Source organism: Pelecanus crispus, chromosome 2 (assembly GCF_030463565.1).
Source record: "Pelecanus crispus isolate bPelCri1 chromosome 2, bPelCri1.pri, whole genome shotgun sequence".
In the NCBI taxonomy this organism is placed as follows: domain Eukaryota; kingdom Metazoa; phylum Chordata; class Aves; order Pelecaniformes; family Pelecanidae; genus Pelecanus; species Pelecanus crispus.
Window position 1 is genome coordinate 91,085,927 of NC_134644.1, and position 17,717 is coordinate 91,103,643.

At 44.2% G+C, this 17,717-nt stretch overlaps 1 protein-coding gene across 1 annotated transcript in view; it reads left to right on the forward strand.

The window, feature by feature from the left end:
• The first annotated feature begins 290 nt into the window (after positions 1-290).
• MYO10 (myosin X) overlaps positions 291-17,717 on the forward strand; it is a 134,703-nt gene continuing 117,276 nt past the window's right edge. Inside the window, exons 1-2 of the mRNA XM_075705032.1 lie at positions 291-464; positions 2,314-2,412. Coding sequence (XP_075561147.1) covers positions 291-464; positions 2,314-2,412 — 273 coding nt within the window. The remainder of the gene's footprint in view (positions 465-2,313; positions 2,413-17,717) is intronic.

Here is a 17,717-nt window from a genome sequence, read left to right on the forward strand (position 1 = left end):
CTGAGTGTATTGCGTGTATCACGGGTACGTGAGCTCTCTTACGCAGTGCTGCGCGCTTGTGCCTTGTGGGCTCTAGACCCATGCCGCAGTGGACCAAGTGGGGCAGGCGGCAGCTGCGGCCGAGCACTCACTGCACCGCTCCGCCGGGGCTGAAGGGCAGCTGCACGCCTCAAATTTGCACTCTCGGGCGCTCTTGGGGACGGTGGGCTGATGGTAGCAACTGCATTAACCTGAAAGAGCCCTTTGTCTCCTGCCCCGGCGGTTGTGGTAGATATTCCCCAATGCTGAGGATGTCGCCTTCAAAGTTGCCGTCGCTGCTGCGCCTGTACTTCAGGGATGTAGGATATTTCGGTTTGCTGGCTCTGATGGGGAGGTACCAGAGGATGTCCAAGAGCAATGCCCTCGCATCGGCCTTCCTCCCTCTGGAAGGCGCAGGGTGTTCATGCCCTCGGACCCGTCAGCATGTAGGTTTTTGTGCTGCTCGAGAAGTTTAAAAACAGAGCAGTGCCCTGGGTTTTCTGATAGCCGAAGTCTGATGCAGACCCAAGGGGGCGGGCGGAAGTCTTCCCAATGCTATCGCCGGGTTTTGAATTAAATGTTCAAGTCCTCTCTATTGCTTTTACCGCTTCTGGGGAGTCCTCTGCCCGCTGTTTCCCAGTCCCCTGCTTCCCCCTACCCACCTCAGGTGCTAGCACCCTCCTTTCCGCTCCCCTCTGCCCTCACCCTGCGCTTTTAGAGTTGACATACCCTATGTTTGAACTGCCTTGGACTTGCTGTAAACCTGGAAACCATCTGGCTCTAGCTTTCGGAGGTAAAAGGGCAAATAGCTCCACAGGCATTTGCAGCATTTAAAATGGAAAGCAGTTTGTCAAAAGATGCAGGGGAAAAAATGATGAGGGATGCTCTTACATGGTCCTCTGTGTGCAGCTGAGCTCTTAGCATTCAGAGAAACCAAGCAGCAAGTGTTTTTACATTCTCCATGAGCATTATTTTGTGTCTTAGTGCTGCTGTTCTCCCATCATAGAAACAAGAATAATGTTTATTCAACTATCTAAAGCGTATGCATCTCCTAACATGGTGGACTCATGGGCCGCTCACCTATAATATGTAACAAATAAAAATCTGTGTTTGTCGTGATTGTTAATCAGGACCCTGCACCCCACCAACTTTAACAAGGCTATAATTCAGGCAAGGACAACCTTTGGATGGTAGCATGCAAAATTAATGATTTGAATTGTTTTTTAAGTGATCGTACACCCAAAGTCACAACCTTATGATTATCAGGGTATATCCCAGCCCTTTTCTACCACCCCTTTACTTTTTCTTTAGGAGAGGATTTGACTGTTCTGGTGAAAAAAAAAAAAAAAAAAAAATCTGTTCTCTATATACCACTAAAATACTGTCTTTTTGATATGGAACCCACTGCCCAGAGCGGGAGGGTGGTTTGGATTGGGGGTCAGACCATGGGGTGCTGCTGCTCAGTGTTTTCATGCCAGCTGAAGCCTTCTCCTACGCTGGAGCAACTTGAGCCGGTGTCATTACTGGGATGGGTTTTGCTGCAGCTGCAGCATCAGCTGTGGTTCCTCCTCCCACATCCTCCTCCCTTGTTCTCAGTGCTGGATATTTCTGTTTTCTTGACGCTGGATCTACCAGTCAGGTGAAAATTAAAAAAGTCTGTGCCTACACTGTCTTATTAGACTGACTTAGGTGTCTCACTGATATTGTCTCCATTGCTTCCTCACATCTTAAAAGCAAATGCCATTTCTTTGTAACCTTGCTTGCTAGTAGGTTTGTTTTTTTTTTTAAATCCTTTGCGTTGTTGTGCAGCCAAAAGAGGAGGACCGTATAAAGGGCAAAGTGGTTTAGAAAAAAGGTGAAAGATGATAGGGGGGAAGTGCTGTGAGTGCCTAACAAAGGTTGAAAATAAATAGGTAGGGAGCCAGCCAGCTTTGAGGAGGATCTTTTAAACTGTGTGTAAATTCAAACACTGCTTTGTAATTTTGCGTGTGCTAACATGAGGCATGTGACTCAGAGAATTGGCTCCAGCTGCTCTTGCCAGCACTTAGGAACTTCTACTAAAAAAAAAATGAAAAAAGCACTTCAGTGTAGTTCTCCTGTGTTTACTGTTCTGGACGAAACCAACAAATACTTGCTGAGAGATTATTTTATTTTATTTCTTTCACTTGCTTATTTGGATTTTGCTCTCGCTTTCTCGCCTTTTACTTGAAAAGTATTTCCAGAGAAAAATATTGAGTGAAATTCTTTTTTCAGTTTTCAGTTATGCCATCTATAACTCTGTTTTGTTTATTGTAGGGGTCTCGGGTCTGGCTGCGAGAAAATAATCAGCATTATCCCAGTACTGTTCATTCCTGCGCAGAAGGAGTCGTCGTATTCAGGACAGACTATGGTCAGGTATGGGCATCGCTCCTCTGTTTTCTCCTTTTTGTCACTGTGGAAAAGAAGCTGTTCTCCTTGTGGGGAGGGCATAGGGGTAACTAAAAGCCTAAGGTTTGTGAATAAAATACTCATTTTGTATGACAAAATGCACAACTTCGGTTTTAATAGCTCTTTCCATTGCCTGTCCAGTTAGTTGTTAAGATCGTGCCTGACAAAGCTGAAGCAGTGCTGCCAGGTGTGACAGCCTTGTCCCGCATAGGTCGGTGGTTATGTAGTTTACTTGGAAGTAGGTGGCCTCTCCGTGGCTGTATTCCCTTACAATAACAGAAAGGGGCAGATGGCACGTGGCACTGCGGCATCACGGTAGTGGAGTGTCGCTGATTCAGTGGGAGGCAGCAAGGCACGCTTCCCAGAGCGAAACTGGGGCAGCTCCACCAGCTCCTGCCGCAAGAGCATTGTGAAGGAAGGGGACTGCTGCTCCCCTCTTGTTGCTTGTTTGTTGTTGTGTGGTTTTTTGGGTTTTTTGTCTGGGTTTGGGTTGGTTTTTTTTTTAACTGCTTCCTGGCTGTCAAGTGCTCCCGGCTCCTGCCTGCCTGCAGAGATGGAGATGGGTCCCAGTGTCTCCTCAGGTTACCTCGGCGGTCTCAGACAGTGTGTGCCTGCGTGTCTGGCTGCCAGCTGGTGAAGGAAGCTGGTGTGGAGCTTGTTCCCCACTCTCTTTTTCTTTTTTTTTTTTTCTTCTCTTTCTTTCTTTCTTTCTTTTTTTAATTTTCCATTTTAACCCCCAGAGGAAGGTAGAACTAGCCCTGCCAGTTGCTGACAGCTTCGAAGTGCTCTGCTTTCTCATGCACTTACTTTTTATTTATCTATTTATTCTACTCTCCATTAGGCCATGGTTCACGCAGACCTAGTTTCCTGCAGCTTCCCTGAAGAAACTTCAGTTTTAGGTTCAGGCAGGTATAAACAGTTACACTGAGATAGTCATCAACCTCTGGAGGACACTCCTTTTGACTTTTGGAGGATGTTTGTTCCCTCAGTTTTGCTTCCTTTTCTTAGTTATTTGCACCAGATGAAGGTAACTTCAGATAGTGAATGAGGCTGAGAAAAGCATGGTAGACTGGAAAACATGCTGCCTGTTCTTGCTGCCTCCACTTAACGTCTTTCTGGGTAGGTATGGTGGAAAAGCATATCTTTCAGAGCCAAGGAACCTGTAATTTCCTTGCATGCCTTTCTCCAGGCAGGAAAGGAGCTAGACAGAGTGGTTTTTGATGGGCAAGATATAACCTACTCGAGGTTAAATTGCTGCTGTCCTGGCAGTGAGGGATGAAAATGGGGGTGAAACAACCAGGGTCTGATGCAGAGAAAATGGTGTCTGACTTCTCTTCAGAGTCCCTGGGCATGTGGCAAAGGAAACGGGGTGACAGAGGGGAGGTCACATCCAAGCACCTGTGTCTGGTCATGTCTTTGGTGGCAAAACTGAGTTGTGCTCTACACCCCTGGGGAGGCAGAGAGATGGGTCAAAGTCACTGCTGTCCTTGGCACCTGAAGAGGTAGTCAGGGAGTCCACCTCCCTGATAGCTGTTGCGTTCCCACTCCTGTGTGCTGCCCTCCTAACATCACCGGTTCGTTCTCGGGCCAGCGCCTGCATTCTCCTGGAAGTTATGCTAGGGTACATGGAGGAGAGGGAGGTGGTTTGAGGCAGCCAGTATGGCTTCACCAAGGGCAAGTCTTGCCTGACCAACCTAGTGGCTTTCTGTGATGGAGTGACTGCATCAGTGGAAAAGGGAAGAGCTACGGAAGTTGTCTATCTGGACTTCTGTAAGGCCTTTGACACAGTCCCCACAACATCCTTCTCTCTAAATTGGAGAGATATGGATTTGATGGGTAGACTGTTTTGGTGGATGAAGAATTGGTTGGATGGTCGCATCCAGAGGGTAGTGGTCAACTGCTCAATGTCCAGATGGAGATCCGTGATCAGTAGTGACCCTCAGAGGTCTGTATTGGGACCAGTACTGTTTAATGTCTTCATCAATGACAGAGGCAGTGGGATCGAGTGCACCCTCGGCAAGTTTGCAGACGACACCAAGCTGAGTGGTGTGGTTGACACACCTGAGGGATGGGATGCCATCCAGAGGGACCTGGACAAGCTCAAGAAGTGGGCCCACGTGAACTTTATGAGTTGAACAAGGCCAAGCGCAAGGTCCTGCACATAGATTGGGACAACCCCTGGTTATCAATACTGGCTGGGGGATGGAGGGATTGAGAGCAGCCCTGCGGAGAAGGACTTGGGGGTACTGGTGGATGAAAAGCTGGACATGAGCCAACAATGTGTGCTTGCAGCCCAGAAAGCCAACCGTATCCTGGGCTGCATCAAAAGAAGCGTGGCCAGCAGGTCGAGGGAGGTGATTCTGCCCCTCTGCTCTGCTCTGGTGAGACCCCACCTGGAGCACTGCGTCCAGCTCTGGGGTCTTAAGCACAAGAAGGACATGGACCTGCTGGAGCGGGTCCAGAGGGCCACAAAAATGATGCGAGGGCTGGAGCACCTCTCCTATGAGGCCAGGCTGAGAGAGTTGGGGTTGTTCAGCCTGGAGAAGAGAAGGCTGCGAGGAGACCTTATTGAGGCCTTTCGGTATTTAAAGGGTGCCTACAGGAAAGATGGGGACAGAGTTTTTAGTAGGGACTTTTGTGATAGCACGAGGAGTAATGGTTTTAAACTAAAAGAGGGTAGATTTAGACTAGATACAAGGAAGCAATTTTTTATGATGAGGATGGTGAAACACTGGAACAAGTTGGCCAGAGAGGTGGTAGATGCCCCATCACTGGAAACTTTCAAGGTCAGGCTGGATGGGGCTCTGAGCAACCTGATGTAGTTAAAAGCTGTCCCTGCTGATTGCAGGGGACTTGACCTAGATGACCTCCAAAGGTCCCTTCCAACCCAAACCATTCTGTGATTCTATGATCCTTTGCACCTGTGCCAAGTTACCAGATATATTGGATTGGTGACCCAGACACACACGCTGTGGGGGTAGACACCCACAAAACTAGCCTGAGAGCAACTGTCACTCGGTGCAAAGCCTCCTCACAGAGAAACAAGAAGGCCACTTATGTGCTGGTGTGTTTTCTGTGGGTTGTATGTTAAATTGTGCATTTAGTGTTGCTCAGTTTTGGGAGGTTGCGTATTTTGACCTGTCCAACCCAAATTTGAGGTCCAGTGAACTGGAGAGGCTGAGACTGTCTACTCTGTTGGCTCTTTGAAGCTGAAAAAAAAAGGATCCATCACATGAAAGCATCACTGTTACATTTGGGTTGCAGAGTAGGAAGGCTGCCCTGTGTGTTGTTACACTAACATGTGCTCCAAGCAATGTCCAGCATTGGGCCTTTCATTTAAGCATAAGCCCTCTCCAGCTCCTGGTAGGAGTGACCCACATGCTTATAGGAAGGGCTACCTGTAATTTTCACAGGACTTTGTAATTGGACACGTAGCTGTGAAGAACTTGACTTTTAGAAGTGTTTTGAACTACAAAACCCTTGTACTTATGGGAACCAGAGATGCTGTTGTAAAATGGACAGCTTGCTTGTGTGCCTTAGGAAAGGATGGCAGAGCTAATGTTTGCATCCACAAGCAGAAAAGCTGCTTGCTAATGGTGTTGCGTGCATGTGTTTCGTATGGTGTTGCTGCCTTTCCATGGTGTACGTAATGCAATCTGAAACTTCAGGTAATACGGAAAGAGCCTCAAGTCATTACCGTGATACCATCTGACTCATTACATTTCCTTAGAAAACCTTGGTCCTATAAACATCACTTGGAAAAAAAACCCTTCTTTGGTTTGGCCTGCTTGTGTTAAAAGCAGGTGGTGCAAAATGGGAAGGACGTACAGAGCAGCCTTCAGACCCGTGACGTGGCATTCGTCTCCTCGGCAGGTCTGAGCTGGCTGCTGCCCAGCCAAAGGCATATTAGCCATTGACTGCGTTTGATAACTTTAATCCTTTTCAAGGCTTATGTGTTCAGGAGTGTACTTTGCATGTAAAGGGACTATGCCAGCTGACATTGTCAAATGAGTATTTTTCCTCCTGTTGCTTTTCCTGATGCGCTTTTAGACCCTCCCACCCTTGTTGTTTGGTTACCTACAGGCTGCAGAAGGTTGCAAGCGGGTGGAATGGAACTGAGATAACACCCAACGATTACCTCTGACAGCTTGGCAATCCCTGCAATGCTGTATATCACTTTGAAGAATGAGGCAGGGGAAGCAAAGGGTGAGGTTACAGAAACGTGGGACGATGGTGATTTTTGAAGTGTAGCCAGCATGTTGATTCCCAGACCCTTTTGACAGCTGCAGCTCATGTTCAAGTCTAGTGACAAACTGATGAAAGTGTTGGGACACTTCTCAAAGCACAGCATTGTTATTCATCTTCTCTGATTCAGTAGCTTCTACTAGACTTTGCACTTCTTGCCTTTCCACTGAGCATTTTGCATGACTTCTCAAGACGCGACTGACGGGGTGGTGGGACTAGGAAGGTGTGTTTGCTGGAGTTGTACTCAGGTTTTACTTTTATGAGTTTGGACTTCAAGTCTTTGCCAACATCGGTTTGCAGAATAATGGAAAAAACCATAGCACAGTACTTCACTCCTTAATTTCTCCTTTCTGTTCTGAGTGGTGGAAATTTGCCAGAAAAAGCCATGGTGGAATATGGGTGTATGCTGAAGGGGTGTTGGTTGTAGGGAATTCTACCCAATGCCAATACTCTTGCAAGAAACTACCATAACCTTTCAATGTTTTAACAAGTTGCATATCAGGTATTGAGTCCCTTCTTGATAACCACATGGTGATGTAATTGCTCCTCGAGTATTCTTGTGTTGCCTGAATGTTTCAACTAAGCAGTCCATTTGTTAATTATCGTTGAAGATGGTTGTGGTACTGCTTTCTGCTGTCATCACCCTCTGTGTGGGATGGTGGTAAAAGTAGCTGATTTGATAGGCTCAGTGGAATATCTGATACATATCACGTGGGACACTAAAAAAAAAGGGAATTTCAGGTTGTAGGTTTGGGTTTCTCTGAACGAATAACTAGAAAACAGTCTTAACTCTTTATCGGAAAAAAAGAAAAATGTGGCACTGTACAGGGGTAGATGAAAGCCTCATCAAATACAGGGAGGGGAAGAGTACATCAGGGCCCTGTTTCACCACCCCGGCCCACGATAAAGGAGTGGGAGATGAAAGCTGTTAACATCCCTCTCGGCGCACGTTCATGGCATTGAGCTGCAGCTGGCTCTGGAGTGCCTCTCAAAAGCCTTCTGCAGGCTGGCCTTCAAAACAAAGGGTCTGCAATGACTCAAGAAGCTGCGAAGTGCAGACAGTTCATAAAGAGAAAAACATTTACAATATAAGCACCTCCCAAATGTTTCCCAGAAGAGAAGATGCTGTACTCATTTGCTGGTTGGTGGGTGGGTTGGTTGGTTGGTTTGGTTTTTGTTCCATTAGCGTGCACAGAAGTGGTGAAGGACTCTGTGCCTAATGTTTTGGAAACACTGTGTCTGTGAATATGCATATAAAGTCTGTCAGTGCAGTCTTAAAAAAAATAAGTCCTAATCTTACCTTGTGTGCACAGACATTTTTTTATATATATAAAATGTAATATTTTTTATATATATATTAAAAAAAGATGGCGTTACAGTTACTGCATCTTTTTTTTTTTTTTCATGTTTGAGGGTATTTTTGCTACCTCTGTTTTTAGGATTAAAATGATTTCTTCCTTAAGGGTTTTACTTACAGTAAAGCAGACGTTTCCTCATCATCATATTCTATAAATTTTTAATGAAGTTGTGTAAGCTTATAAAGTACTCAAGTGAATGTTTAAATAAAATGCTAAAAGCCCTGCTGTCACTGTATGCTTTGTTTGAAATGATTTACTTGCGTATGTTCAGTAGAGCATCAGTGGTTCTGTTGAGGAAAAAACCTCTTTCCAGTCTCTCTCCTTTTTCTTTTCTGAATAATGTGAACTTTACCTTATTTCAGATAAAATACCAACTTTTTCCCTTGCATGAAAGAGAACTGCATTGTGCTCTTAACTTGTACAGACACACTTGAAACTGTCCCCAGTGAAAGTATTGATAGCAAATAGAAAAAGCTTGTCGGGGAGTGAAATCTTTCAGAAGAGCTGTCTTGAGTTGCATGGCATTAATTTCAAGAACATCTTTCTTGTCTCCTAACGAGGACACTCTACTTTTTCTTCCATTTGTACATCCAAATACATATAAAGATAATGCCAAGAAATCTATAGGCAGCATTCCCCCCCCCCCCCCTTTTTTTTTTTATGTATTCATGGTGATTTGTGTAAGTAGCACTGTGCTTAAGCCTGTGAGCGTTGGTGACTTTCGGAACAGCACCTAAGAGCACACAATTTTAGTAATGCCTATTCCATTTCAAGAGAAAATTTCTATAAATGTGAGAAATAATGTGTGTGTGTTGGGGAAAGTCTGCTCTGAAGAAACTCATCCGCGGAGAAGTAAAAGTTGAACTGATTGCTGCAAGCTGTCCTGAGTTTGACACTGAAACTTCAGGATATTTAATTGCATACCTGCTCAGCTGACTGAGAGGAACTTTTAAATCAAATATGTTATAAACAGAAGCAGCTGAGCGATAATATCCCAAAAATGTAGGCTCCTTAAAAACAGATGTCACATTTCACCAGCAAAGACTCTGTCAGTTAAACCAGCTTTCTGTGAACTTTCTTCACAAAGAAGTTCTTCATGGCATGGTGGTGTGTCAGCAGAGTGCTGCTCAGTATCCTTAGCTTCAAATCAGAGGCACCTGTAAATGGTTTGGTCAGCAACAAAAGTATTTTTTCCTGTGTGTTTAACTTAATGTGGCTCTTCTGGGGTATTTCTGCATCTCAAGAATGGGAAGGCTGCAGATGTTCCTTGTTAAACACAGCTCAAGTATGTTTTCCATGGAGGTTTTTACCTTTCTTTTTTTTCTTTTTTTTTTCCCCTTTTTCCTTCTAGTTTGAAGGCTGCGAGAGTTTCTTACTGTGACCTCATTCAGAAAAGTTAGATCTGGGCTTTGTTTGAAGTTTGGGGTTTGTTTTCTCTTTTTTTGCTTGGTTTGGGGGTTCCTTTTGTTTGTTTTTTGAGTTAGCAGTAGGATTCTGTTGGAGTTACCATGTGGTTATACCAGGAGAGTTCATGTTTTCCTCATTTTTAGCTTAAAAAAAAAAAAAAAAAATCCCGAACCTGCAGGCAAATGGTTAAGCACTTTTCATAAGGACTCTTTTCTTCGCCTTGTGTCCTTTCTCACCCTCATTTGGGGCTCTCTTGTGCTAGCCTTCACTACTGTGAGGAGCCCTTTTAAAGAAGAGTCTTCCGTTCATATTCACAGGGCATGAATAACACCACTGAAGTTACTTGGCTTAAGTTACTGAAGTCAGTAGGACTGTTTATCAGTAAATGCTGTCTTTGGCTGCAGTAGTTCATAGGATCAGGCATCGGAGAAGTAAATCCTTCTGGACAAGGATTTTCATAGTTACTGTTGAAAAGCATCATGCTCACTTCTAGCTCTTCCATGTGAAGACTGGACAATATTTCCAAACAGTGGTTTTTCCGGGCATGTCCCTGAATTCAGTATCTCTTACGCTTGAAATACACCCTTACAAGGGAGCATTTTAAAGAAGCCCTTTGTGCGCTCCCTTGTATATACAGCCTCTTAAGAAAATACACAACTATATGCAGTGGGCTTTGGTCTTGGCTGCTCTTAGTGTTAAATGAATCCATCTCTTTCTGCAAACTTTATTTATGAAGACTTTCATCCTTTGTAATTTAACGGTGCTTATGAAGAGTAGTGGTACCGACTCTGGCCATTGGGTAGCTCGTGTGTGTTTCGGGCAGCAGATCCCCTGCCTACAGGGCTGAGAGCAAATGCCAAATTCAGTGGCTTTACACCAGGAAATTGGATTCCATCTGTCCAAACACTGTAAAGTTAATTTTATTCTGCAATTAGTTATATTTGGCTTACGTGTAATAATTCTCCTGATTATTTCCAGTGTTCTTAAAAAGCTTGGTACTGTGGCTATTTGAATGTTAGCTTCTTGGCTTTTTTTGTGTTTTGATTTTTTTTTTCTTTTTTTTAATCGCTATTGTTTTTAAGGGATGTGTATGTGAATTTTGGGTTTGGGGTGTGGGGTGGGGCTGGGGAGGGCCAGAAGTCAGCTGGAGCGCCTTTTAGAACTCAGGATTTATCTTCTGCGGAGTAGCGTTTACATCTTTATGCGGGATGTCAAAGTTCAGTGTCTCTCGCTGCAAGCATCTGTTGGTGTGCCTGCAAACAGAGCTCGTGACAGATGCGAGCCGTCCGCCGGGAGCATCCGTGGGGAGACAGTCCTCCCCGCCCCGCACGGCTGTCCCGGGCACTGCCCACTTTGGGGAGGCAGCGTGTGGTACCCCATCCTGTGGGGCATCACCTGGAAGGGGCTGCAAGGAGAGGAGGGAGAGCTGTGACCCGCTTGTCCGTGATTTCTCCATCCTTTGCTCTTCAGGAGATTTTTTTTGTGAACCAAGCGAGGCTGCAGAGCCCCCACGTGTCCTGCAAGCCCACACATGTCCCGCAAGCCCACCGAGCTGCGTCGTCCCATCCCTCCTGTGAAGCCTTTAATGGAGCGTAACTGCAATGCACAAAAGCCTCCCCGCGCCTAGCAAGGATTTAATGCAACCGTAGGGCCTCACAGCAAACATTTTCCTCGGTGGAAGTGCTGCTTCAAAACCCTAAATGTTACTTAAAAGTACGATGTTTGATCACTGGTTCAAGTGGAAGCACTCATAAATTGAACAACTTTTTTTTTTGATGTGCCGTCTTTTACTTTTTAAGTACTTGCTAACTGGAAAAATCATTAATTTTGGTCTCTTAAATTCTCCAAAATGTTAATTAGTATAGCATAGAAATACTAAAATGTTTCATAATGCTAAAGAAAGCAGTGTCCCTAGCAGAAGACTTTTTTTTTTTTCCTGATTCAGGAGCTAATTCAGCTTGCCTTTTTATCTGCTTTATGTCAAGAGGGCTATTTTTACATGACTGCTATTCTCTGAATATTTGTTAAAGCATAATAGGCAAAAGTCTCTTTTTGTGTGTGTTTTTGCCTGAACTACTGTGTATTTATTATATAAAAAATACAGAGCAGGTTATGAAGTACTTCTTGGATACGCTGCACATGTGCTGTCCGTCCTTTTTCCTGTTACTTGCCTTTCTGCCAAAACCACTATCAGTTTGATTAATTCCAGGAAGGGGAAAGTTTTAATCCTGGAGTGAGATATTTTAAAAGAAAGGTTGAATTGTTTTAAAAGAAAAAAAAAGAAAAAAAACCAAACCCCAAATCAAAAAGCCAACAAAAAAACCCTCCCCAAGCCAAATCCTGACTGCCAAGTCCAGGTTGACTATATTATTCCTGCAAAATGAACTTTCTGGCTATCAGTGCATAGCCACTTTTTGTCAGAAGATGGGGGGAGCTTGCAAGTGAGCAGCCCAGAGATTTCTAATGCACAAATGATGGGGGCAGGAGAGCTGAGCAATCGCCATAAATAACTCCTTTAATGTTGGGTTTTCAAGGGTTTTGTTCTGTGTTTCCTAAACATAATGGTAGCTTTACTGAAGTTAATCCGTTTGGCATTAGCGCAGCCGTTGTTAAGTGTTTTACTAACAATGTAAATGAAATCTGTATGAACAAAAGCATTTATCTCTGAGCAGAGTTGCTTTATGCTTTTTATAAGACCTGACTGAAAGCAGTCCATCTCTGAGATGCTGACAAAGAGGTACTTGCTGTGTCCCCCCTTGGTTTGCTCTGGCCACGTAATGGGGTGTGGCTACGTAAACAGTTGAGATGTCAGTCTTCTCTCTTGCTTTCTGCAAGGAAAATCCAAACCATCTGTGCTTTTTTGGTGCTTTTATTATGCTTGTACTAAAGATAGCAAAACTGCTTTTGTTTTAAGATTAAAGCAGATGTACACAGGCTGCCACGTTAATTTCTTTCGTGAGGGAACACAGTTCAGCAGTTCACACAAGACGGGAAGGAGTTCAGATTGCATCGTGCCAAAAAACGGTGACGATGACGATGAATCTGTAGCATCGTGACGAGTAAGCTTGTCACTTCGGTTTCCGTTGTTCCTAAATTCCCTTGGACGCGGGGTTGGTCTCATTGTTCAGTGTTGCCGGTGTTTTTAGGAACACGTGGTTTGGGTTAAGCGCGATTACGCGCCGGGATACTTTGCTCTGCAACAGGGCACTGCTCGGTTTTGCTCTGTACCTTACAGTGCAGATAAATGGTGGATGGACACTGAGATTTGTACTTTGAGAAGATGACCATCAACTTGTGCGTGAACTTATCCTCATTAAGAGTTGGGCAAAACCCAAGTGGTATAGAATGCCCTAATTTTTTTATTACAGATTATTTATTGTTCTTTATTTTTTAAATTAAAAAGTCAAAGAAATGACTGGGTAATTCTGGACGGGATTTTGCTTGTGGGAAAACACTAGCGTGTGTGCAAGCAACCATTTTAAAATGTATTGAGAGTCATGAGAAGAGGCCATCCTCTCTCTCCATGATGTCCTGCCGCCCGGGAGCCGCTGTTCAGCAGAGCCATGTCCCGCTCCTGCCCTGCTGCTCCACTGGGGACAGAAGGCTGGGCTCGGGGGTGTGAGCTCTGAAAAATCCTCAAATCAAGTGAGTAATTTAAAAAATGTAGCCATCTGACAGGTGTGTAGGGTACTGCCTTAGGTACCACCTTAGGCTGGTGGTCCCAGCCCACATCTCGTTAGCAGGTATCGTGAGGTGGGAGTAATTAATGTGTAGGCAAGTAGGCGGTGTCCGCTTGCAGGTCCTCTGGGGAGGGCTGCGGTGGCTTTGCATGGTGCCGGTTCTGTAGGTGAAAAGCTCATTTGATCTTTCCCCTGTGGTCACCCAAATAGATCTTGAGGTTTATATTACCTCTGTGTACCTGAGAAATACAGAAACGAAGGGGGATCCTCTGCATCTCCAGATACCATTCACTGCACAAGTTAACTTTGTTTACAAACTAAATCTGTGCAGTCAGATTGGAGTTTTGATGCCAGATTACTTTCGAGGCTTGATGTCTGAAATACTCTGAAAGATGCAGTACTTCTTGGAGAACTTAAGGGGTTTTTTTAGCAGGGAACACAGGAGCTTCCCAGTGGGATAAAATGTGTTGTTGCACCTTCGGGAGCCGCATGACATTTGCGTTCTTGAGCATTTCAAAGCAACTTGTTTGAAAGCATCAAGCTTTCTCATGAGAAGGTTATTGGAGCGAGATTTCCCCTAAAGCATTTCTGCAATGTGATAATAAACTCTTTCAATATTAGTTGCAAAAGCAACTTTAAGTGCTCTTTCATAGTGGTGCTTTTATGGTTGCTAAACCAGCGGAAGAAAATGTTGGCATAGGTCATGTGCCTTTTCCTCATCCAGCACACTTTATTTTGTAAAACAAGCCAGGTCCTGTTTAGCATACATGTGATGGAGCTGAGAAATGATTTGAGGAGATTTATCTATCCAAGCTGACTTAACTAAGGACAGTCATAAAATGTACGTGGCAAAAACCCGCTGTGTTGTGAAGTCAAACCCTGGAGAGTTAGGAAATGCTGTAGGGCCTCTTTCTGCACTGTAGGAAAAGCAGCGTAGCGTCCCGCTGCAGTTAGGTGGTTGTGGCACACGTGGGACAGGAGAGGGACCTGTACCGGGGGAAGCAGCATCAGTTGGCTCTGAACAACTGCTGGATGTTGTAGGGTTATGGGGATGAGTATACATGAGGGTGGAAGTAAAGGGTGCTTGTTCAAAGCACCCTAATAGTCCTTCCTTTTGTCTTGGGGTTTTTTTTCCTTCTTTTTTTTGATGCTTCCTACCTGCCCTTTGTCCTGTCTTCCATGCAATGCAGCCCTGGGCATCGGGCACATCCCTGCAAACCCGGCAAACCTCAGCAGAGCACAAAATCTTATCAAACCACCTTCAGCTCTTGAGGAGCACAAGGTCTTCTTGTCCTGCTTCCTCATGCTTCGGTCTGGGTTAGCACAGACAGTGGCATCTCGGAGCTGCGGGGGGAAGCGCGGGGAGGTCTTGTTCAGCAGCAGCAGCTAGAGCGCACCAAGGGCAGACAGCCTTTCCCAAGGTGTTTAGCTGCTAAATGTCTGAGGCTCTACTCAACACTCGCGGTGGGATTTTTCTCCGGTGATTTACAACTTTGTCGAACTGATGACTTTTACAGGAAGATAAAATCTTGCCTCTTGGAAACAATTCATTCCCTTTTTAAATTAAACTTGCCTTCTCCGAAGAACAGTCTGGTAGAGTTCATGGATCGAATCACCAGAATTATTGTAGGCCTGAATGAGACAAAAATACTGTTTTGCCTATGGTGATAAAATAAGCTAATTTGAAAATATATGCATTGTTAGTAAGATGTTTACCTGCCACTGAATGGTTTGTCTGAAGCTTTCCACATGTAGCAGAATTGCAAGCTATTGAAAACAGATTTGGGAAGGGAGCAATCTTAATAGCTAGAAGTGCCACAAGCCTGTAATGAAAATAATGATACATCGTTTACTGCTGATTATTTCTCTTTTGAAAGTGCATTTTTTCACTAGCATCAGCAAGGAGTTCTAATTAAAAGTAAATAATAAAATCTGTTCCATTATTAATACTGCTTTCAGGCAGGCACTTAATATACATTGAAATCTGATGGCCAGACTTTGTTGGCATTATCTGTGCACCATCATTGGCTTAAATACAATTCCGCAGGGTTTCTGTCACCACAAGATTCGCCCAAGAAATGTAAGGTTCTCTCAAGGATACTTCAAGGTCTGCTAGGCATTTGCAATATGTTAATGTTTTTCACATGTCCTCAGTGGGGGGGAAGAGGGAGCAGTATTTCTGCATGATCAGGAGAGCAACAGAAGCGTGACAAAGGCTTGCTAAGTCCAGCACACGAGTGTGTACTAAGGAGAATGTGCCTGCTGTAGCGAGTTTGTATGTGAAGAAAACCCTCGATGTGCGCAGGGGCTGCATCCAGCAAAGCCCGTGCAGAAGGCGAAGGGGAGGCCAAGAAGCGGAAGGCTGCTAGGGGTCCACGTTTTCTTAAGCATCACCCTCGGTTTTCTTCTGGGTTGTTTCTCTGAGCATTATTTAAAATGTTTGTCTTGTATTCCAGATGTATGATGGTGTTAACAGATCAGACCAGACACTGCTGTGCATATTCAATTACACTGAACCAGTTGCTGATATCTGTTAATCCCGAGCGTGCCCATGGTGTACCTATCAAATGCATTTGTTCAAATGCTTTCAGAAATGAGCAGAGCTATTGCAATGCAATACAGTATCTTAATGCTTCTAATAGGTTGATACGGCTCTTCTGGAAAGTATTAAATCATGTGTACATATACTGTGTAGATGATGAGGTGGGGAAATGTGTGTGTAGATGCTCACACAGATGTGCATACAGGTACTGTTTCCCCAAAACACTGGACTTAAAATGTGTCTACTGTGCATCTCATGCATGTCCATTTCTGTGGAAGAAATCCTGAACAGCACTAGCCTACAGAAATCTTCTAAGTGAAGGCTTGATTTTTCAGTTACTATGTCACACTGATGCTAGATTAAAACAAAACCCCAGGCCTTGGCTAAAGAAAACATGGTTAGATAGAGCACTGTTCACCTTGTGGTGTTGATAAGCTCTGCAGTCGCACTTTGAAAAGTCCTTGAACATCGCTACCTGAGTCAGTGCTGTTTGAATATGAAATCCTTAAATCTGACTTTTCACAAGCTGAACAAACTGTTTACTGTACCCGATGTCCTTAGAGCAGATTAGGCAGCTTGAGGTAGACAAAGATTCAGACACCACAAAGATTCAGAGCTGCTGAAGCTGCTCTCGAGTCATGCATTTTTTGCATGACTTTTAACCTGTGTGCAGCGTGATGTACTTATCAGTTTCAGTGTGGACGTTATGCATATACTAAGCAGTTTATCAGATGCGGTTCAGGGTTGCAGTTAGAAGCAATGCTTCCTCTATTTATGTATGAAAATGGAAAGAAATGGCTGATTAGAAATGGGCAACTGATAGCAAAGTAGGGGCAAACATTACCACACTGACACTTGTAAAACAAGCTCACCTTTGAAGTGATAGCAGTGGAAAACAGCAGCCACTTCTCTTTTCTTAAGAAGTTTCTGAATGGACAGATTTATTTTTACAATGGACAATGAAATTAACTTATAAGGAAGCTCTTTGGAACCTGGTTCCAGACTTTTTCATGGCTTTTGAGTTGCAATCTTGAGCTGTTAGTACCGATGAGTTAATGGAGCCAGGCTTTGCCATGTGAAAGGGAATCCAGTCAGCCTCAGCCTCATTCCCTTACATAGCACAGATTTTTAAATCCAAATCCATTTTTAATTTGTATTTGGACTTATGTGTCATTGATCTAAATACCGTAGTAGAAGTGTCAGTCTGAAAACAGTGTCCTGTATCCTCCATAGGAGCTCAGATACGGAGGGACGTAAAGTAGCAGGTCCTGCATTTGCACCAGGACACAACTGAAGCAGCCGACTCGCTGGCTGAGGTGGCCCTTCTCATCCTGATCTTTGCATGAGCTTGGCTTCTTGAGAGGTGTAAGGGGCAATCAAGCGTAAGTTGCATAAGGAGAAATAGCTGCCCTCTGTGCTTCTAGGCTTGCTTACCAGTCCAAAATACACTTGCCTTTTGGAAGGGTTTGTGAGATGATGGAAAAGTGGAAAAAAATCTGGATGCTAACCTAGTAGTTTCATCTACTGCTATAATTAAGCCCTGAGCACTTGTAGCTTTGCTGAATCTCTGTTTTGTTTGAAGCTAATTTAGTTTCCAGTCTGGCAGGAAATGTCCCCTTAATGTCAGGTTTTCTTTACCCTTCTTAGTGCAGTGCATGCTTTCTGGAGAGGAGCGCATTATTTCTGCCTACCAAAGGCACCCCCAGTATGCTGATCTAGTTGTTGAATTATACAGCTACCAGCATACATGTCCCTAGAGTAACAGCTCTTTGCAATACATGTGTAAATATTTACATTTATTTCCCTCCCACTTGGTAAAGTATTCCATTTTTGTACAGTACAAAATGCTTTGTATATCGAAAAAACCCACATTGTTTAGCTCTTTGGTTTTGTTTTGAGGGGGCGTTATATTTATTTAACAAAAGGCCAAACTAGACGCAGCATGCATTTTGCAGGGAAGTCCTGCTTTCATCCAGTTTTGCAGCTGGGCTGACAGATTTATGACGAGGTGATGGACTTCTTCAAGGTCAGGCGGTGAAT